Raw genomic sequence first — 20,951 nt, 5'->3', positions numbered from 1 at the left:
CAAAGTATAAGATGCTTGTATTTAGATTACACTAGTATCTAGCATTTGCGAAATGTTTGTCATTTATTAAAAATTGTAAAGTGAAATTTTTCAATGTTTCTCACAATATTAGATATCGGACGTAGTTTTCCTGAGAAGACATTCATATTTATATACAAATATTTCGATAGCCAACGTATCGACTACGACCTTCCGTCCCTTCCGCTTCTCTACGTCTTCGGACCAGATGTCGACTCTGTCGACCGGTCTTCGTGCGTGACATTTTCGCAGGTACGAATACTACAAACAGTTACGAACGGCTTTTCTTTCTTATGCTGAGTGTTTAATCGTTTGATTTTCAGTGGCAGTCGTCAAAACTCAAGAATATGATTTATCGTGTTCGACCTCGTCTTATAACCTTCGACGTGACCGGTACGTTGCTGATGACCAAGCTGGACCAATATGTTGAGATCGGCTCCGAACACGGTTTACTTGTTGAACCAAGACACTTGGTGCGAAGCTTCAAGGCTAATTTCGCGCAGCTCAGTCAAGAACACCCAATATACGGCAAACACACCGGATTGGGATGGAAAGATTGGTGGAAACTCATTGTACATAATGTGTTAAAAGAGCAAAACACCTCTGTATCGAAGGAAACGTTGGACAAAGTAATATTGATGATAAAATTATACATATTGACCGTGTGACGATGATCAAAGATCTATCATACTCGTTACTTTAATTAATTTTTGAAAAAGTAATATTTTGTTTTTATTTGCTATTTTCTTTTACAGGTTGCTGATAACTTGATAAGCTGCTATAGTACCAGCAAATGTTGGTTCAAATATCCTGGTACTATTGATCTACTCGATTTCTTACAGAAACAGGGTATTATTTTAGGAGTTATATCAAATTTTGATGAACGATTGGAATCAATTCTCAAGGATGTTCAAATTCATCAATATTTTTCTTTTGTTCTGACCTCATATGATTTTGGAACAGAAAAACCTAGTTTGCCAATATTTGAGGAAGCATTGAGACTGGTAAAATCTTTCGAAAAGAAGACAATATTGCCTGAAGAAGCTGTACATATTGGTGATTCAGTAGATAATGATTATTTTGGAGCAAAAAATGCTGGCTGGAATGCTTTGTTAATGAAACATGATAATGAGATTGATGAAAGTAAAATACCAGGGGAAGATGTTTTTAAAAACTTGAAAGAACTCGAAAGACATTTTAATCAAGTGCTTAAACCAACATAATATTAATGGTAATTATTTGGAGTATTTAGTAACTGTACTATTTAATAACAATTAATTTCTATAAACCAAAGAGCAGTCTGATAAGGAAAGAGTGAATTAAATATGTAGATTATATTATTTCATACTCATATCTTGGTTTTTATATTTTTTTTGTGTAATTAAACTTTTTAATATTTGGGATACATATATTTTTCACTTCTAATGTCTATTTTGTTTATTTATTGAAATAATTATTTATAAATATGTATACATATAATAGAAGAGGTGTAGTACATCAGAAATTAAATATAAATTAATAGTTATAAATTTATAAATCATAATTCTTGATATTAAACAATTTTGTCGAGTTTTAAATAATGCAACATAATACTTTTTTATTCTTCTACTTTGTCAATTTCTAAATTTTTTAAAACCTAAATGTAAAAACAAGTTTTATTTACTGGATATCAATAATTTTACCGATGATCGATAAAACCACCCTGCACTGTCTAATTATTTAATTTGACAATTATCGATAAAAGTGTTAACTGTCCAAAGTCACAAATATATGTATATGTATATTATAACATCATAAATAATATATCGCAAATAGCGTGTCGTAAAAGAGTATGAATCAACTAAAGTAAGCAATTGAAATTTATGTTATAGATGGTGAAAATATAAACATTCGTAAACAATCAAGCGAAAGTAACTGAGAAAAGTGGATGTGGGACAAATAGAACGATCTGTAACAATCGTAATGTAAGAAGAAGCTGCCCTTTCTCCGCGCCATGCGTATTAAATCCAATCACAGTTACTACAAGTACTGTCAGCGATTCACTAATGTTAAATGTGCCTGATGGAAGTGTATGGTATCTGCAGATTCGTGTGCGTCGAGGCGTTTAGGAGGCCTGGTCCGGTGCACAGTGTGTGCGTGCGTGCGTGCGTGTTCAATCCGGCACCCGAGCGTAGGCGGGCTGAAGCTGACATGAGACTCGCGAAGCTTGCGAGAAGAAGGAGCGTAGGAGAATGTTAGGGCAGCAGGGCAGGGTCAGGAGGGAGGTGGACGCGTGTGAGGCTGCGTTGCGTGGCCGTTACTCGTCGGTGGTCCACAGCGAAGTTGAGCTCGCGCGTCGCCCAGCCGGCCCAGCATCCGACCCCGTCGAAGGTTCATGGGAGATGCACGATCGATAATGATCGCTCAACGGCGGTGATCTTCGTCGATGGACGCGCTGCCTAACCTCAAAAGTAATCCTCGACGCTACCGTTGGAGAACTTGGTGAATATCGGGAGAACTCGGCGAGTATCCGGACCGAGAAAACGAAAGAGAGATATATATTGTATATTTCTCTCGTCTCGGAAATATAAGATGAGAGCGAGCGCGATCTGGGGCCTGCTATCGCTCGCGGGATGCTGCGTCGTCCTGGCCAATCCGGAGGCCGATCCTTCGGAGGATCTTTTTCGTCGGTTACCGAAAAACCGCAATGAGGACAAATGTTACGACGAGAACGGCAGGCCGCAGGTTTGTCCCGATTATATTATTTATATTAAATGCATGCTGACCGATAAAAGAAGCATGAGCATCTATTTTATATCTTCAACAAGGAAGAACATTAATTATTAAGTTTTGATTGAAAGTTACTTTCTTTTATCACTATCAGTTACTTGAGATGATAAAACTGTTAAAAGTAGTAAAAGTTCCCTTTTTTTTATATGTATATATTTTTTTTTTTATACATAATTTTTTTTAATATATAAATTTTAATTATTACATAACACTTGTTGATTTTATGTGATGCTAAGAGTTAATAGTTGAGGTAATCGATTCTGTCGAAATAACTACAAATTGTTTAACATTCTTTTATATTTTATTAATTTTCTCAAATCGATTTTCGTTCAAACGTAATTTTAAAATAATAAACGGTCGTACTTTTCGTATCATTAATTAAATCAGTTTGGTAGCTCCAGATTTCGGCAGGATGTTAAGGTTATCACGGGGTTATTCTAAGTTACTTGAACTCGAAGATAAATTGTGGGCCACGATATAAATGTACGAGATATCATTCGCGAAACCCGCAAGAATGTACATATATTCTGTATTAGACGTAGAATTCTTTTCTATTGAAATCGATTACGAATTAAGAAAATTAGACCTAATCGATTTTTTTTGTTAGTTATTTAATATTCTAATACAAAAGAATTAAAAAAAAAAAAAGATAACTATATTAAATGTTAATGTAATATAACAAAAATATTGTTGATTGAAATGTTATATAAATTTATTATCTAACATAAATATTATATTAATTTTTCAGTAATTTTTAAAGTAAACTGAATGAACGTTTAGGACTGTAAAATAAAATAGAATAACACGGAACATTGATATATTTTAGAGATGTATACCGCCGTTCGAGAACGCGGCTTTCAACGTGCTGATGGAGGCGACCAACACGTGCGGGGAGGACCGGCCCATCGAGTTCTGTAAGCAAACGGGCGTGCAAAAGAAGTCGTGCGAAATTTGCCGACGCGGTGACCACTCAGCTTCTTTCCTCACTGATCACGATAATAACGACAATGCTACCTGGTGGCAGTCAGACACCATGTACGAAGGCATCGAGTACCCGAATCAAGTTAATTTAACCCTCAATCTAGGTATGCTATCGCTACAATATATCTAAATTATCCTGTAAGAGCAGATCTCTGTCTCCGTTACAAGAGAAGTTCAATCGCTAGTTTGTGCTCTTTCTTTTTTTTTCTTTTTTTTTTTCTCTCTATCTCCCTTTCATTCTTTCGCGTGTACCCTCGATCTCGCTTTCTCTCATCCTACTTCGTTATCTATGAGGATGTTAGCGCGATGAGATAAATCATACAGTGTACAGAGAATGATGAAGAAATCACAGAGAAGCTCTCATCAACTTTAAAAGCAAAGTTATTCTTAGAAATTTATTTCTATTTCTAATTTGTTTAGAACTTAGCTGGGAATTGGAATATTTTAACTTAAACATTTAGTTTTAACTCAATTTCTTAATCGCGTATTTCGTGTATATATAATTTAACAATTTTAATCCGGAAATTTAATTTAATTTAGCTTGATTTTAATTTTATTTGCACTATTTAAAAAAATTAAATTTTGCCGAATTATAATATATATTATATATGTCGATCGCAGTTAAATTATCTTGTGGAGTAAAGGAAAGAAGAAAAAGAATACATTCAAAGCGGTCAAAGTTTCAATCTGTACACCATATGTTCATTCATTAAACATACACCTTCCCTCATATCTTCTTACACATCATTATTGTTACAACTGTATTGGTGTATATTCTATAAGCTTAAAAAATGACATTTTTAATGGCATAAAAATAATTTGGTAATAATTTTAGTGATAGTTTATTTAAACAATAGAATCTTTATTTAAATCCACAAAATTTTTAGGAAGTTTATTGTCTTGAAAACGAATTAATTTATTTTAAAACATTTTTATTAATGCCCATTATATTATAATAGCATTTTTTATTTATATTTTATAATATTTTGCTTTTAACAGGAAAGACATTTGACATAACATATGTCAGAGTATTATTTGAGTCTCCGCGGCCGGAAAGCTGGGGTATCTACAAGCGGAAGAACGAGAAGTCACCGTGGGAGCCTTATCAGTTTTATTCAGCGACGTGCCGGGACACGTACGAGTTGCCCGAGTCCAAAGAGACCGTCCGTGGTGACGACACTCGCGTGCTATGCACCTCGGAATTTTCTGACATCTCTCCGCTCACAAAAGGCACTGTTGCCTTCTCGACCTTGGAGGGCCGGCCCTCTGCCTATTACTTCGAAACCAACCCCGATCTTCAGGCAATTAACAATTAAAAATAATATATTTTTACTTAGCATATAAAATTTAGATTAATAATTTTATTTTTGTTATATGTAAGAACTTTTAATTTTACTTTACATAAAAATTAATTTGTTAATGAAATCAAAGAATTGCAGTCAATAATTGAGATTAAATTGAGAATAAGACTTCTTTAACGATAAAATTAAAAGTTTTTTATTTTTAAACGTTCTTTATATTTATCATAATTGTTGAATCAAAAAATAGTTTAACAAAAGTGATTTGTTTTATAGGAATGGGTGCAAGCAACGGATTTAAGAATCGCTTTGGACAGATTAAATACGTTCGGCGATGAAGTTTTTGGCGACGCGCAAGTGTTGAAATCTTACTACTATGCGATAGCCGATGTAGCGGTCGGTGCAAGATGCGCCTGCAACGGCCACGCTGGTGAATGCGTAAACAGTACCAGCGTTGACGGCAGAACTCGCAGAGTTTGTCGGTAATAATTTTCTTCTTTTAACAATAACTTGTATATATGCATACGCAATTTTATTTTGGCATTTGACTTCTAGCTATATGTATATACTTCTTTTCGTATTTTTTAAAACTTCGTGAATTTTTTAATATTATATTATGCTTTTAATTAATAATGCAAATTATGATAGAATATTTTATTTGTAACAAAATGTTTTTAAACGTAAAAACAAGATTATAAATGCTATAAAATAGATACTAAAATTATTCACAGATGCGAGCACAATACTGCTGGTCCAGACTGCAACGAGTGCCTACCTTTTTACAATGATGCTCCTTGGGGTCGTGCCACAACTACAGATGCGCATGAATGCAAAGGTATTTACAAAAAGATTGAATGTTTATTTCGGTACAGTTTTATTTGTTTAAAATAAATTTTAATTATTCTCGTTTAATATTTAAATAAATATAAAAAATATTAATAAAGAACTAATAAAATGATATGTTCACCAATTTAAAGTTTTAAACTTTAATTTTTAACTTTTCATAAATTTTCTAAAGTAAATAATTTTCTTAAGTAGTTGTATTTGTATTCAGAAAATTATATCATAAGCTATATCGTAGTACGTATTCAATGAGGGACGCGGTGCGCGTTACAAACACCATAAGCGACTTCACCTTCGCCGGTATTACCTGATACCAGCTTTGCCTTTTACGTTCATCTCCCGCTCTCTCGAGTGGGGATACATGGTTTGTAGGAAAGGTACACGGCCGTTCAATGCACTTTTGTCTGCATTCAGTGTGCCAAGATACTACGATAAAGGGCATATCTGTCCATTGACTTAAAAAAAAAAATCTTTGAAATTGAGTATAATGATAAATATGAATAAAAATAAATTTTCCGTAAATATCTAGATAATAATTTAAGGAAGTGTAGTCTGAGTTGATTTACGAAATTTTAAGTGATAGTGATTAAAGACGCGTAAGAGTTAGAAGCAGTAAATCGACAGTTATTCTTGAGCGCAATTAAACATATAATTAAATATTTAAACGGTTGTAATACAATTATAATAATAAATAATAATAAAATATATTAAACTATTATGTATCGATCTCTGTGAATGTGTTGATATTGAGAAAGAAAATGAAATTGATCGTGTTGTTAATAATAGCGGATTGCATATTGCTATGCACGCCACGAGACAAAATGCGTCTTTGGTATTTTAAATCCAGTAATTATTTATAATAATATATTCTTTATGAAATTAATCCTCATCGTATTACATGTATTAACCAAATATTGATTACAAATGCATTTAACAAATCTTTTTCTTGCATAAAAAAAAATTACAATTAATCTATTAATTTGATCATTTAATTATTTCTTGCAGCTTGCAACTGTAACGGCTATTCGGACAGGTGTTATTTCGATAAGGAATTATATAAGCTGACCGGTCACGGAGGTCATTGCTTGGACTGTCGAGCAAATCGCGATGGTGCTAATTGCGAACGATGTCGTGAAAATTTTTATCAACGATTCGAAGATAACTATTGTATCGCATGCAACTGCAACGAAATTGGTAATATTAAAATAACTTTAAACAAATTAGTTACGATCGTAATTTTATTAAAGTTTTAGATTAAAAGTAACGTTACAATTTTTCCTAATATAAATATAACTATATTCTGAACTCAGGTTTTTAAAATAATAAGAAAAAAATTATTAAAATGTCATAAATTATAGGTGCGAGAAGTTTGCAATGCAACAGCGAAGGTAAATGCCAGTGCAAGCCTGGCGTAACAGGAGATAAATGCGATCGTTGTGCATCCAATTTCTACAATTTTGGCTCGCAAGGTTGTACTTCTTGCGAATGCAACTTGGCAGGGTCGGCAGATAACGTTCCTAATTGTGACACCGTCTCAGGAGTTTGCATTTGTAAAGAAAACGTCGAGGGAAAACGCTGCAGAGAGTTAGTTTAACTTTTTAAAATTAAGATTTATTGATATTGTTTTTCTGCTCAAGAATTAAAATTAATCAAATGCCAAAATTGATAGGTGTCGACCAGGCTTCTTTAATCTGGCAGTGGATAATGAGTTCGGTTGCACTCCCTGTTTCTGTTACGGCCACTCTTCGGTCTGTCAGCCCGCAACCGGTTACTCAAAGTTGTTCATTGAGAGTATGTTCGTGCGGGGAAACGAGCGCTGGTCCGCATCCGTGGCCGGTAATCCGATTCCATTGCATTACGACGCATTAACACAGACTGTCTCAGCTACTGCACTCGATCGTGACAACGTGTACTTTCTCGCGCCCGATAAATTTCTGGGAGATCAACGAGCGTCATACAATCAGGACTTATCGTTTATATTGAGGATAGGAGAAACCGGTCCAGCTCCTACAGCACGTGATGTAATTTTAGAAGGAGGAAACGGCGAGCAGATCACGCAGCCAATCTTTGGTCAAAACAACCGTTTACCTACTGTCACGGTAAATTTTTTTTTTTTATTAATTTAATTTTTTTAAATATTATTTCGTAACGTTATATTAGCATAATTTTTTTTTATTTTTGCAGCCTCAGGAATACCATTTTAAATTACACGAACATGTAAATTACGGCTGGCAGCCACGGTTATCTTCTCGTGCCTTTATGTCAATTCTTTCAAACCTGACTGCCATAAAAATTCGTGGAACTTACACGCATCAAGGCCGAGGATTTTTGGACGATGTGAAATTAGAGACGGCTCATCGTGGTGCAGCCGGCGAAACAGCTGATTGGGTGGAACATTGTCAGTGTCCTCATGGCTATGTCGGTCAGTTTTGTGAGTCATGCGCGCCTGGATTCCATCATGATCCGCCTAATGGTGGTCCCTTTGCCCTATGCGTTCCTTGCAATTGCAATGGACATGCCGATATTTGTGAAGCTGAAACTGGGCAATGTATCTGTCAGCACAATACTGCAGGAAGCAACTGCGAACTGTGTAGTAGAGGATATTATGGTTATCCGTTGAAAGGAACACAGGACGATTGCAAATCATGCCCGTGTCCCGACAACGGACCTTGCATTCTTCTCGGTAATAATCCGGATCCTATATGCTCTGAATGTCCTATCGGCAGAACCGGCCCGAGATGTGAAACATGTTCTGACGGTTACTACGGAAATCCTGAAAGAGGACTTGCTTGCCGCCCTTGTGATTGCAACAACAATATCGATTTAAACGCAGTCAGAAATTGTAACCACGAAACGGGAGAGTGTCTCAAATGCGTTAATAACACTGCGGGTTTTCATTGTGAGGAATGTTTAGCTGGATATTACGGAGACGCATTATCAGATCGCAAGGAAGACGGGTGTAAGTTGTGTCAGTGTTACCCACCAGGTACTTCAGAACTTGACGATGGAAGAATCGCACCGTGCGATCAATTAACGGGACATTGTGCCTGTAAGCCACATGTCGTCGGTCGCAACTGCGACAAATGCGAGGAAGGGTATTACCACATAATGAGCGGAGATGGTTGCACACCTTGTAACTGTGATTTAGAAGGTTCTTATAATCGCACTTGTGATCCAATAACAGGGCAATGTCAATGCCGGGTTGGAGTAACGGGTCAACATTGCGATGCCTGCGAGCCCTATCAGTACGGATTCAGCCGTGAGGGCTGCAAGCCTTGCGATTGCGACAGTATCGGCTCCCAGGATTTGCAATGTGACGTAAACGGACAATGTCCTTGTTTGACGAACGTTGAAGGTAGACGTTGTGATCGCTGTAAGGAAAACAAGCATAATCGTCAGCACGGCTGCATTGACTGTCCTCATTGTTACAATCTTGTACAATCGGCAGTCAATAATCACCGACACCGTTTGGCTGAGCTTGAAGACACTCTCTATAAAATCAATAGCAGTCCCACTGTCATTAAGGATTCAGATTTCGAGAAGGAGCTTAAGAACGTACAAGATCGAGTGAAAACGTTATTGAGTATCGCCAAACAAGGATCCGGCAGTGAGAATAAAACGTTAGTGCAACAGTTAGACGATTTGCGTAAGCAATTAAATACGATTGACAAGATCTATCAGACTGTGGATGTGACTGCAAATGACGCGCGCGATATTACCGATGAAGGTTTGACGAGTATCGACGAGGCAGAGAAAGTTTTGGATAAAATTTATGAACAGCTAACTGAGGCGGAAGATTACTTGGGTACAGATGGAGCAAGCGCTTTAACTTCAGCAAAATTACGAGCTGACCAAGTCGGTCAACAGAATGAGCAGATGACAGCAATCGCACAGGAAGCTCGCATACTCGCCGAAGTTAATACAAACGAAGCCAAAAAACTTCATATGTTAGCGGAACAGGCACGAAACACGACATTGGAGGCTTATAATCTTGCGAAACAAACTATATCAAAATATTCCAATATAACGTTAGTAATATTTCGTTTTTTCTTTTTTTATAATATTTAAAATCACATATTATTTATTTGTAATTATACAAAGCCCGTTATTAATATATATAATTAAATATTTACAATCTTCTAGCGCAATCACTATATGTAAAATATAAAAGAAAATTCTGTGTAGGGAAGAAATACGAGATTTGGAGAACAAACTGGCACAACTAGAAGATCGTATGGATGAAGTAAGGAATCTTACCGCTGTCGCAGCTACTAAATCCTCAGCTGTCTCTCAAGAAGCGTTGGCTTTGCTAATTCTTGATTTGACGCTTCCTCCAGTAGACATCGATCAATTACGACAGCAAACAGAAAGTGTCAGCAGCGTGGTAAGTATAATTTTATAAATAATATAGAATTATTGTTTATAAATTTGTATTAAAAAGAAAGATCTAATTTAAATAACCTATGTATTACGAAATAGAGCTTACAGCTTAAAGAACAGGCGCAACTTTTATTGGAACAAAATGAGAATTTTATTAAGGAGATGGCTGAGAAAGTTAGAAAGAGCGAAGAACTTTTAGACAGAGCTCAGGATCAGCAAGCTGCAACAGCTGAATTATTAGCTGAACTAGATGAGGCCAACGAAATAGCGAACGATGCCGTTAAACGTGGCGATCAGACATTGAAAGAAGCTCAGGAAACCTTGAAGAAATTAGGGGGTAAGTATCGCAAAAAAAAAAAAGCTATAACTTTGTTATTCTATAAAATTAAGAAGATAAATTATTTTTTTTTATTCAAATTTTATTTTTAAAATCCTACGTATTTGATATTTATATGTTGTATTAGAATTTGATGCTGAAGTACAACGTGAACGTATTAAAGCTCAAAGCGCTTTGAAAGACATTGAAAACATTGAAGACTTGATTAACGATGTTATTACACAAGCTAAAGAAACTGAAAGAGTGCTAAATGGATCAGAAGGTAACGCTAAAAGCGCACGTGAAATCGCACAAAATGCTCAGGTAAGATTGTCGAAACTAATTTTTATAAACCACTAAATTATTATATATTAAAATTGTTAGGATACCTCATTTTTATTCTTATGTATCTCGTTCTTAAAGACTTACGCAGATAGAGCCAGTACTAATGCAAATGTTATTAGAATGGAAGCTAATAAAACTAAAATTGAAGCTTTACGACTTGGAAACGAAGCCGAGAAATTGCATCTTCGAGTTGACACTACGGGTTCGATGATTAGCCAGTATGAGATTCAAATGACCAAAGACGCTAATATTACTACCGAGGTAAAAACTTAATTAAAAAATCCGAAACTATTTCTCTTCCCAAATTTAATTGTCTTATTTATAATTAAAGCAAATTACATTACTACCCAAAACTATTTTTATTAATTTTTAGGCGAATTATAAAGTTGGTCAGGCAAAGACCAATGTGACTCTGGCATCGCAACAAGTCGATAATGCCTTGTTCGATTTAGCCGCGATCATCAGGGAGCTCGAAAATCTACCAGAAATTAGTAAATTTAAATTTCTACAATTAATAAATTTTTTTTATTGAAATTTGTCTAAGATTCCGTTCTGTAGTTATAAATATTAATTATATATTATTACAAAATTAAACTTGATCAGTGTTCCTAAAGAATGCACTTTTATTTTTCAATTTAGACGATGCCGATTTGAATCGCTTAGAAGAACGTTTAATTGCCGCTGAGCAAGAAATTAAGGCTGCAAATCTGGATCAGCGAATTCGCGCTTTGACGGATGCGAAGAATCTACAAACACAGTGGGTTAAAAATTATGAAGATGAGGTCAACAGACTGCGAATCGAAGTGGAGAACATCGATGATATTCGAAAGGCTTTACCAACTGATTGTTATCAGCGCGTCCGTCTTGAACCTTGAAGGGTATTCTTTTACATCTTATACACATTTACATCATTTTTTAATAAGTATACCATAATTATATTAAGTGTTTAAAGTCCTTAGTATTAAGATTTAAGAATCTTTTATCTTTTTTTAAAAACAAAGATTTTAAAACTGCCATTTTTTAAAGAAAATATATTAAAGTCTGAATAAAAATATTTAAAAATCTATATTAAATTTTTCGATAATAAGCAAATTTCTTAAATAGTAAGAAAATGTTTTAAAAGATCTAATTAACAATGTTAAACAAATATACTTAATAATAACTTACATAGATTGTTAATGTTAAAGAGTTTGTCGTTTGCAAGGATACACTTTAGAAATTTAATAGATTTTTGATACACATCTTTTTCCAAGCAATTACATTATTATAACTTTAAGTGACAAGTTTCTTAAATAATCTTTATAATAATTAAAAGGCATTTTGTATGTTAGACTAGAGATGAATTTTGTGCATAATACATATGCACGCAGTGGCAATAATAAATATTTCATACCAAAGATTCTTTTATAGTATAACATAAATGTTTGAATTTATCATCATTTATCATCCAATTTTTATCTTTTTTTCTATTACGTTTATTGTAATGACTACTAATCATGTATAAATATGTATATAGATTTGTGTACATCCATAACATATAACTGCCATGTTAGTACATTATTTGCAATGATATAGAACTTAAGAAAACAGTTATATTAATCTTAGATGTGTTCTTCGGCCTTTACGAAATAGTGGAACAATAAGAAAAGAGAGTAACGTGAATAATCAAAAAGTAATAGCAATACTGTTTTTTCAAATAAATAAAAATAAAGAATTATTTAGTCGGTACAAAAATATGTTTAAAATCTATTTTTAAATTCAAATACAGATAAAAAAAAATATTTTCCTCTGTAATATTGGTTGAAAAACATTGAATGAAATATATATATATATATATATATATATATATATATATATATATATATATATATACAGTTTAAAATAACAATCACGTAATATTTTATTATCATCAACCATCATTCATATTGTTGAATTACGACATCCGCCTAACCACAAGAATACTTGAGATTACTTCATATATGGAAAATATTTTTATACAAGTAAAATAAATAAAATAAGAGAAAAGTTTAATATAAAAAAATTTTTTTAATTGTAACATTTAAAAATAATAAATATTTCGAAAGCAAATATTTAACAAATAATTTTTTTACTTTTTTAACTTTATAATAGTGTGTTATTCTTTTTGCAGTTATTCACGAAGTTGATTAAAGTACTTTATGATTTATATATTATCAAAAAAATGAGCAAGAAAATATATATTTAAATAGCATTGTAAATCTTTTAAACAATTTAAACGTTTCATCAGCTTCGTAAATTACTACATGTTTTTATCTTTCAAAAAAAGCAAATAAAAAAATTATATGTATGATTGGTAATATTCTATTAGTAAAGAAATAATTTTTTTATATATTTTATATACTACATAACATTATTATAATTATATAATGTATGATATAATTCCTTAAATAGATTGTATAGGCAATTATGGAAAATACCATTGCATTTATTATTGGTGAATGACATTAAGAGAAGACTATTTTATAAATTATAATAATCTATATTTATTTCTAGGATCCATAAAATTTTTCTATTATTAATAGGTCAGATGGACTTAGATTACACTTAAAGCTACAAAAGAAATTTTTGTAATAGGAAAGGAGAGGAAAGAAGGAAGAAGCTAGAGGAGACGAGAGATGATTCATTTAATTATAAATAAAATGATTAAAAACACCAATATAGCAGTCAACACTCCAATGGCTACCCATTGTCCCCGATCTAAAACAAACGGAAAGTAACATCACATGCGTCACTCAAGATTCTCACGAAATGAATGTAAATCATTTACGATTAATTATCGATAATCACTGTGATCATAATTTTCAATTTATTTTTAGAGGTACTCGTCATTATTATCATATCTTGATATGATGGAGATAAAATTGACCTTATAGAATATTTTTATATTTATCCTCTTTAAGTTTTCCCATAATAGAAACAGCAAATTTTTTACTATTTAATTTTAAATATAATAAAATTATAAAAATGAAATAAAACTTATAACATTTTGATCAGATTAGTATATATATAATTACTCACGAAATTACAGTCAACTATCAAAATGTTTAAAGTTATTTAGAAACATAATACGTATTCTTATTTTACAGCATTAATTTTTATTTTATGTTTTAAGTATATACAAATTCAAAAATATGAGAATATTTTAAAATATTTTATTAAATAATAAATAATTTCGTGAGAAACCAATTATCTAAAAGTTAAGGAAGCAGGAATATTTACAGTTGTTTACAGCTCACAATACAAATTGGTTCTTAGATTTTATTGTTATTCGTCAATGTATTCTCTTACTTCTTTTTTCACAATTGGTCGTCGATAAGATAAAGAGATAACAATAAAACTACGTCTTTATTTAATTACATTCATAATCTACGCTTTTCTTTTTAATTCGCACAGATATATTAACTGCTTCATGCAATTTTCTTTTTCAGCAAAGAAAAATTATATAATTGTTGTTGTGGGTATGCATGTACACTGAGAAGTAAATATGGCATTTGCCGCGGCGAAGCGAGTAACGTATGTAACGCTAATGATGCACTACATACATACGTGTGTTATGTTCTTCATGTGAGACTCGACGTACACCACGTTAGTGTCACATACGTTACACATCGTCGCCGCAGCAATACGCCGTATCTGCTTCCCAGTGTACATGCGCGTAAGTTTCAATATATTTTTAATACAGTTTTATTTTTGTATTTTTTTTTTTTATACTAAAAATTTCTCACTCTGGTTACGAAGAAATTGTTTCTTACATTTTAAGACAATCTGTAATGAAATCGTGAGTATATAAGTGTACAAGAATTCTCTTGTCTTTTGGATTGTAATTCTGAAATAATTTTACGATTGTTTGATAATTTAATCGATCTTTAAATTAAAACTTTAACTTTCTTAGATTTGTAATAATTTTTTTAATTTTCGACTATTTTACATTCACATCTTAAATTTTTAGATTTCTAGAAAGATTTGATTTCTTATCATTCTAATGTTATACACTCGATTATTCTACAGTTTTAAGTTTTTTTTTTTTTTTTTTTAATATTTTTAAAGGTTCTTAAATGTTTGTCTTGCAAATGGAATTCTAATCTTTCAAATTAGCTTATATATTTTTAATCGTTAAGCTTTTTAAATGCTTAAAGTGTTAAATCATTTTTCATATTGTTTTTTAAAATATTATATTAAATAGCTTTTTACTAAATTTGATTTGTATTTTTATTTGCTTCTTCAATCTTTTTACAGATATAGAACTAAAATGGTTTTCGAGATTATCCTGTACATTTTTTTTTTAGTGTTATTAAATTTATGTTGAACAACTGTGTTATTTTGTAACAAGGAATTCTACTGACAATAATCTTTCGGAGATCTAACTGGTCCGTCCCGATTTTGATACTATACTCACATTTGCCAAAAAAGGACTCAATATTTTCAGTAATTATAACAAACTATGTACTTGTGTAGCAAAAATTAGAATCAATTAGGTCTTGTGTATTGTAATATCTTGTTTTCTAAATTTTTCATCCGTCAATATAATATATATTCATCTACCACGAGCTATGCCACAAAATATTTGTCTGCATCTAATTAAAAGAGCTTAATTTTCCTATTTTATTTTCGCCTTTATATTTTATTTCTACTTACAACAAGTGCTAATCGTAATTAGCAGATATAACAAAAATGCAGAACGTTATTAATGTTGCTGGATGCCAAAAAAAAAAAAACAATTAATATATTACATACATTACATATAAGTTAATTATGTGTTGCAACATAAATATCTCCTTCTTTTAATAATTTTTTTTTTTAATTGATTTTAATTAATGTTTTCCTAATTTAATAGGAGATTTATTGTTGTATATATATCTCTCTCTCAAATATCTAAATATTTTCTAAAAGTGCTTTTTACATAAAACTTGAATTTGCGCTATAAATACGCAGAATAAACCGTATTCTAAATTCGATTAGCTATTTCTTTTTTATCTAAACAAATATTCTAAAGAATAATAGTTAAAAAATAATTCAAACGACGTCAATAAAAAGTACTGTAACTTTCTAAAAACATTATTTATATTTTCTCGTTATTTCGTATATGTATGCACATATTTCAACTTATGTTATCATTATTATTTCATTTTATATTTTACCTGTTTTTATAATTATCAAGACTGAAAACATATCGACAAATGTAGTTACAATATTTTTTATCGGTACCTTTGAATTGTTAAAAGGTGCAGGATAATTAGCACAATTAATCATTAGAACATAGAAAACAATTAGTGATTGTGGTGGACAAGGAGGAAAAGGAGGAGGGTTTATTATCAGAGACGAGATCAGTGACGCTGGACGTCACTGGAGTAGTAGGAGCAGGAATGTAATTGTTATAGTTACCATTACTCATGTGCAGCACCTTGGCCATCTTTTTCATAGTAGCATCCAATTTGGAGTCTGTCGTCTCTAACTCATTCCCAAATTCATCCAACATCCTGTAGAAAATTTAATTTTGTCTAACATTTTAAAACTATTCAGTTTTATGATATCAGTATTCTATACGTAATTCTTTGTGGAATTAGAATAAATAATAAAAGAAACATTTACTTACACAGCTTGTTCATCCAGTTCACTGTTAATTTGCCTGGATACAGTTTTTAATGTACCTACAGTCTCCCCGATCATGTCTAACTGCTCGTCCTGTTGTCTTATCATAGCATTTTGTTGATGCATTGTATCACTGAGAAACTGTCTGTTAGGACTATCTATTTCATTTTCTAGCTTGCTGTATTTAGTAGTGCCATGATTGGCCGGCACCCTCGCTGGGCTGTTGTCCAAAAGCGGCTAAAAATATATAATAAATCAAATATCACAATATAATTATTACAAATTAAAATAAACGAGGGCAAATTATTTTTAAAAAACCAATATAAAATATAGATATGGCGTTTGCTGCGCCGACGGCAGCTAGCGAACGTGACTTTAGAGTCGTGTGCGTCGAGTTTCGCATGTGCCGCATGTATGTACCGCGCCGGCCGGATTGCCGATGACCGATTTCCCCCCGTTCTCTCATTCCCTGCCTCTGCTACCTAGGATTACGTACGCTGGAATGCAGATGTGGCTTTTGCTGCGCCGACGGCAGCTAGCGAACGAGACTTTAGAGTCGTGTACGTCGAGTTTCACATGTGCCGCATGTGTGTACCGCGCCGGCCGGATTGCCGATGACCGATTTCCTTCCGTCCTCTCATTCCCTGCCTCCGTCGCGTAGGGCATAGGATTACGTACGCTAGCCGCTGTCGCCGGAGAAAACGCCACATCTGCTCTTCGGCGTACGTTAGCCGTTGTCGCTGCAGAAAATGCCATATCTGCTTTTCGGTGTACTCATTGCGTACGTAATGTTTAATATTTGACAATGGTTAAGTCATTAATAAAAGAAATATAAAGAATTAAAATTTACTAGACAATTAAGTAATAAGCAAACAATTGTTTTCCGCCGATTCGCAAAAGCACGATTTTCTCTCAAATAAATACTAGTTATTGCGGAACTTAATGACGTTTAGTAATGAAAAACTTGAATACCGTGTGTACCATTGTTCTTTGCGAGAGCTGGCAAACCGATTAGTTAATTTTATACCGCGTGAACAGACAAAATAATACTAATTGATAAAACATGACGGGTCACTCTTTCCAGGTTAGAATCACTGAAACGCGTCAACTATCCTATAGCAAATATTGTTCGATACTGGCGGAAAATTTAACGCAACGCCGTTAGATGTCACTGAATAAAACTGAAGACAGCTGCGAATTGCGTGTTTGCGAACAATTTCAATATTAATTTTAAAATATATAAACACGTTTATTTTAAATAAAAAAAACTTGAATAATTTAATATCTTTAGAAAAATATAAAATAAATATATAAATCGATTTAATATCAATTCGCGTATAAAGTAAGAATAAAAAGAACAGATAAAACGAAAGAACGTCTATAATTAAAAATTACAAGCTTAGATTCAAATAAAAAAAAAAAATAAAATAAAATAAAAAATTTTACTTGATTCAAATTAAAATTTAAACTTTAATTAGCGGTGTATATCAATTATTTAAAATACAATTAGCGTTTGTAATCAGCTGTGCTCTGTAGTCTCTTACTTTTATACTCTCTTCTTTTATTTGATCTACTTTTTTTTTTCATGCATACAATCGATTTGGCTGCGATGTATGTGCAAGACTAATTTGCCATGCTAAATAGTATTGATAAATAAAACGTGAAGCGAAATGCAATTTGCACAAACCTGTCTCGCCGTGCTGTCGCGATCCCGACTTCTGCTTAAGTTCAGTTTGTCCTTCATGATCTGCGAAATGTTTAACAAGCGATAGTAGCATTAAGGTGATATTAGTTTCGCAAACGCGAACATTTTCATGACAGTGTTAATATACATATAATATATATAACGAAGCATTTGCGTAGCATAAATTACAATGGCAAATATAGTGAGATATAATTGCAGTGATTATGTACAAGAAGTTATATCATATTATTATATATTATCATCATCTTATGCAACTGATAAAGTAATTGTTACATTAAAAATATATTAAAATTAAATATTAAAAGCTTAATAATTAAAATTTAATATAAGATATATAGGACAATTAATTTTCAATTGATTGCCGTCGAAATATGTTGGATAAAAAAAAAAAGAAAATTATTATCCTTGTGTAAGGAATTATTTAAATAATAATTCTGTACTGAATTAATTACCTTGACTTCGTCTCGCGCCTGCTCGATGAAGCTCCTTTGAACAGTCAGCTCCTTGTTGTCGATCTTAAACTTTGTCGGATTTTTCTCGACGATACGTGCACGTTTATTAAGGAAAACATAAAACGTACATAATTCAATTGAAAAATAGATTTAACATGGATCTAATTTCGACGTCTATCCTCGAAGATTTACATTCAAATTTCCATATCGAAACCCCAAACTTTATTTAAGCATTAGTTGGAAGTCCAAGTTCGAGTGCATGTTCGTGTGCGCAGATCAAATTTAAATTCGTGTGTCAAGTCAGAAGGTTTCATATTTGAAAAGGATATAGATAGTGTCCTCGAGATCGTCGAGATCCCACTCGATGGAACGGAGGGCCTTCCTCAACTCGGTCGTGGTCCAGTCGAGCTCATCTGTACGCGAAATCGCTGTGGCCGAGCCACTTATGCCGGTCGGCGAAACAATCGCAACATTTTGCAGCTCGCTCCAACGTCCGTACAAGCCGCGATTCTTGTTCAACGCCTTGCACACCTCGCTGAAACAGTTCGGCTGAATTAAAACCTGCCGCTCATAACGCTCGAACAGCTTACATCCAAACAAGTTCGTACAAACATATGCTAATCGGCCAGTGCAACGCGATCGGAACAACAGATACGTGGTAATTGAAGCTTTCATTGATATGTAATTCAACGATCAACTTGAAACGTAATTTAAGTCACAGTTTGAATGTAAGCTGCATTTGCTGAAACTCAGCTGTTTACATATACTGAAACCATGTGTGGTTTTATTCGATAAATATGCGTCGAACGTTTAGATATGAGGAGAAGTGATTAAATAGAATAATTTCGAGGAAAGAAATTGCCGATTTAATGACGCGGTAATTGTCCTGAAAAAAAAATCACGAGACGCGCGACAATTAACGTTCAACATTCGAGCGAAGTATTCGTCACGTCGAATGGTGCTTTTGTTAGAGCAATATGTTAGCGGAAGATAACTGACGCATCGCGAAAGGTGGCGTTTCTTTTCTTTTTTTTTTTATACGTAAAGCCGATAACGGCTTTAATTCCCTTGTCACGTTAATTCGTTTATCTAATCTGGCGATATCGGTACGCGTCTTATCGGCGTAATCAGCGCGTATTTGGCAGGTGCTCGCTCGATCACTACCCCCTCTTCGCCGTTCTCCTCGCCGCGCCATTGTCGACTCCAGTTTACAACCCTCTCTCTCGGAGGGGAAAAAAAATCACGGCGATGACACGTAAGAGGGATCCACGCGCGATGCCGTCCTATTCTTTTATCTCCCTTTCTTTCTCCACCTCGCTCAAAGCCGTCGTGTTCGCGCGACGCGCGTCGCGCTGGATCGCGCGTAGAAAATAATCGATGGGGGAGCAATTTCCGCACGTTCCCCGTCGTGCACACTTACTCCTTGACGACAAAGAACGGATTTTCCAGCGTCATTCCTCTATTCGGTCCGTCTTTGAATTTAAAGCCTGGGCCGCGGCCTGTCTCGCCGCGACGGCCGCGCGGCACCCTCGGTGGAAGCGCGCTCGCGCCTCGGCCGCTCGCACATCGGTGGAACGAGGATTCCGAGCGCCGACCGGTAGTCGTTTCCCTCCGCGCGAGGAAACGGCGGCGCTCGTTAGCGTGTGCTCAGACCCCGCAGCCTTGCGGGGAACACGCAGCTTCCCACGGCGGGAGGTCCGCGAAAGCGCGATTTCTGCCGTACCACCCCGCACCCGCGTCGACGCTCGACGTCGACGTATGACGTGATCTCTTCTGCCGCTCCGGCACAGTGCTCCGCTATTTATTCGACTCACCCCCGCGAGCGAGCGCGCCATCCCGTGGCGATATTGATTTACCGCGCGTGCATGCCACGTTCATACGCCCGTAAAGCCTTCAAATCGTAATAATGGTCACCGCGCGCACGGCCATTCCTGATTGGCTCCTCTAAAAAAGAACAAGATGGCGAAGCGACCTGGAAAATCCTCGGAGTGTCCATACTACGTAAAGTATGGTTTGTGGATATTAAGTTCGCGCGCGCCATTTTCGTTCAGTTTCAAATTCGTGCGAAACGTTTCAAGTTCGTCTTGAATACTCGAGATAGTGTGGTGTCATATGGTTTATTGTGAACTTGTGAGTCTTGCGAAGGGCTAGTCACCGTCTCCAGGGTAATTGCTGCCTAAGGTCTACCGATTTTCGTCTGATTCGAGCTTCCTGGT

The 20,951-nt window shown here is 34.2% G+C and overlaps 3 protein-coding genes across 8 annotated transcripts; 2 read left to right on the top strand and 1 right to left on the bottom strand.

Annotated features, from left to right (window-relative positions):
- Nucleotides 1-77: 77 nt before the first annotated feature.
- Nucleotides 78-2,178, top strand: LOC139107358 (rhythmically expressed gene 2 protein). 2 transcript variants are annotated; one of them, XM_070664936.1, is made up of 4 exons: nucleotides 78-270; nucleotides 342-647; nucleotides 774-1,249; nucleotides 1,890-2,178. In XM_070664936.1, exons 1-3 carry the CDS (start codon nucleotides 94-96, stop codon nucleotides 1,239-1,241), a joined length of 951 nt encoding a protein of 316 aa, XP_070521037.1. In that variant the 5' UTR covers nucleotides 78-93; the 3' UTR covers nucleotides 1,242-1,249; nucleotides 1,890-2,178. The 2 variants fall into 2 exon arrangements, with proteins under 2 accessions (XP_070521037.1, XP_070521029.1); XM_070664928.1 differs by lacking the exon at nucleotides 1,890-2,178 and having other exon boundaries at nucleotides 774-1,423.
- A 137-nt stretch (nucleotides 2,179-2,315) lies between these two features.
- Nucleotides 2,316-14,347, top strand: Lanb2 (laminin subunit gamma-1). Of its 3 annotated transcripts, none has more exons than XM_070664850.1 (16): nucleotides 2,316-2,742; nucleotides 3,614-3,872; nucleotides 4,768-5,069; nucleotides 5,343-5,548; nucleotides 5,798-5,901; nucleotides 6,915-7,103; nucleotides 7,268-7,493; nucleotides 7,579-8,008; nucleotides 8,094-9,937; nucleotides 10,095-10,293; nucleotides 10,389-10,626; nucleotides 10,754-10,929; nucleotides 11,029-11,211; nucleotides 11,324-11,441; nucleotides 11,590-11,828; nucleotides 13,564-14,347. In XM_070664850.1, the coding sequence occupies exons 1-15, from the start codon at nucleotides 2,590-2,592 to the stop codon at nucleotides 11,823-11,825; spliced, it is 4,863 nt and encodes a 1,620-aa protein (XP_070520951.1). In that variant the 5' UTR covers nucleotides 2,316-2,589; the 3' UTR covers nucleotides 11,826-11,828; nucleotides 13,564-14,347. The 3 variants fall into 3 exon arrangements, with proteins under 3 accessions (XP_070520951.1, XP_070520941.1, XP_070520935.1); XM_070664840.1 differs by having other exon boundaries at nucleotides 13,483-14,347; XM_070664834.1 differs by having other exon boundaries at nucleotides 11,590-14,347.
- Nucleotides 13,394-20,519, bottom strand: LOC139107375 (syntaxin-6-like). Of its 3 annotated transcripts, XM_070664963.1 has the most exons (7): nucleotides 20,156-20,519; nucleotides 19,065-19,270; nucleotides 18,736-18,830; nucleotides 18,266-18,325; nucleotides 16,583-16,815; nucleotides 16,372-16,466; nucleotides 13,394-13,686 (listed from the first exon to the last, which is right to left on the bottom strand). In XM_070664963.1, the coding sequence occupies exons 1-7, from the start codon at nucleotides 20,188-20,190 to the stop codon at nucleotides 13,610-13,612; spliced, it is 801 nt and encodes a 266-aa protein (XP_070521064.1). In that variant the 5' UTR covers nucleotides 20,191-20,519; the 3' UTR covers nucleotides 13,394-13,609. The 3 variants fall into 3 exon arrangements, with proteins under 3 accessions (XP_070521064.1, XP_070521047.1, XP_070521055.1); XM_070664946.1 differs by lacking the exon at nucleotides 13,394-13,686 and having other exon boundaries at nucleotides 14,998-16,466; nucleotides 20,156-20,516; XM_070664954.1 differs by lacking the exons at nucleotides 13,394-13,686; nucleotides 18,266-18,325 and having other exon boundaries at nucleotides 14,998-16,466; nucleotides 20,156-20,516.
- Nucleotides 20,520-20,951: the final 432 nt, after the last annotated feature.

This window comes from Cardiocondyla obscurior, linkage group LG01 (assembly GCF_019399895.1).
Source record: "Cardiocondyla obscurior isolate alpha-2009 linkage group LG01, Cobs3.1, whole genome shotgun sequence".
Classification (NCBI taxonomy): domain Eukaryota; kingdom Metazoa; phylum Arthropoda; class Insecta; order Hymenoptera; family Formicidae; genus Cardiocondyla; species Cardiocondyla obscurior.
This window is presented reverse-complemented; position numbering and strand designations above follow the sequence as displayed.

Bases quoted from the DNA above. Each gene is read 5' to 3' on its own strand.
- LOC139107358 (XM_070664936.1), top strand. From the start codon at position 94: ATGTTTCTCACAATATTAGATATCGGACGTAGTTTTCCTGAGAAGACA. The intron at 271-341 runs GTACGAATACTA...TTTGATTTTCAG, and splicing joins CGTGCGTGACATTTTCGCAG to TGGCAGTCGTCAAAACTCAA. The intron at 648-773 runs GTAATATTGATG...TTTCTTTTACAG, and splicing joins CGAAGGAAACGTTGGACAAA to GTTGCTGATAACTTGATAAG.
- Lanb2 (XM_070664850.1), top strand. From the start codon at position 2,590: ATGAGAGCGAGCGCGATCTGGGGCCTGCTATCGCTCGCGGGATGCTGC. The intron at 5,070-5,342 runs GCAATTAACAAT...TTTGTTTTATAG, and splicing joins AAACCAACCCCGATCTTCAG to GAATGGGTGCAAGCAACGGA. The intron at 8,009-8,093 runs GTAAATTTTTTT...TTATTTTTGCAG, and splicing joins ACCGTTTACCTACTGTCACG to CCTCAGGAATACCATTTTAA.
- LOC139107375 (XM_070664946.1), bottom strand. From the start codon at position 20,190: ATGACGCTGGAAAATCCGTTCTTTGTCGTCAAGGA. The intron at 19,271-20,155 runs GTAAGTGTGCAC...GAACTGTTTCAG, and splicing joins CCGTTCTTTGTCGTCAAGGA to CGAGGTGTGCAAGGCGTTGA. The intron at 16,816-18,265 runs GTTTGTGCAAAT...ATATATTTTTAG, and splicing joins GCGACAGCACGGCGAGACAG to CCGCTTTTGGACAACAGCCC.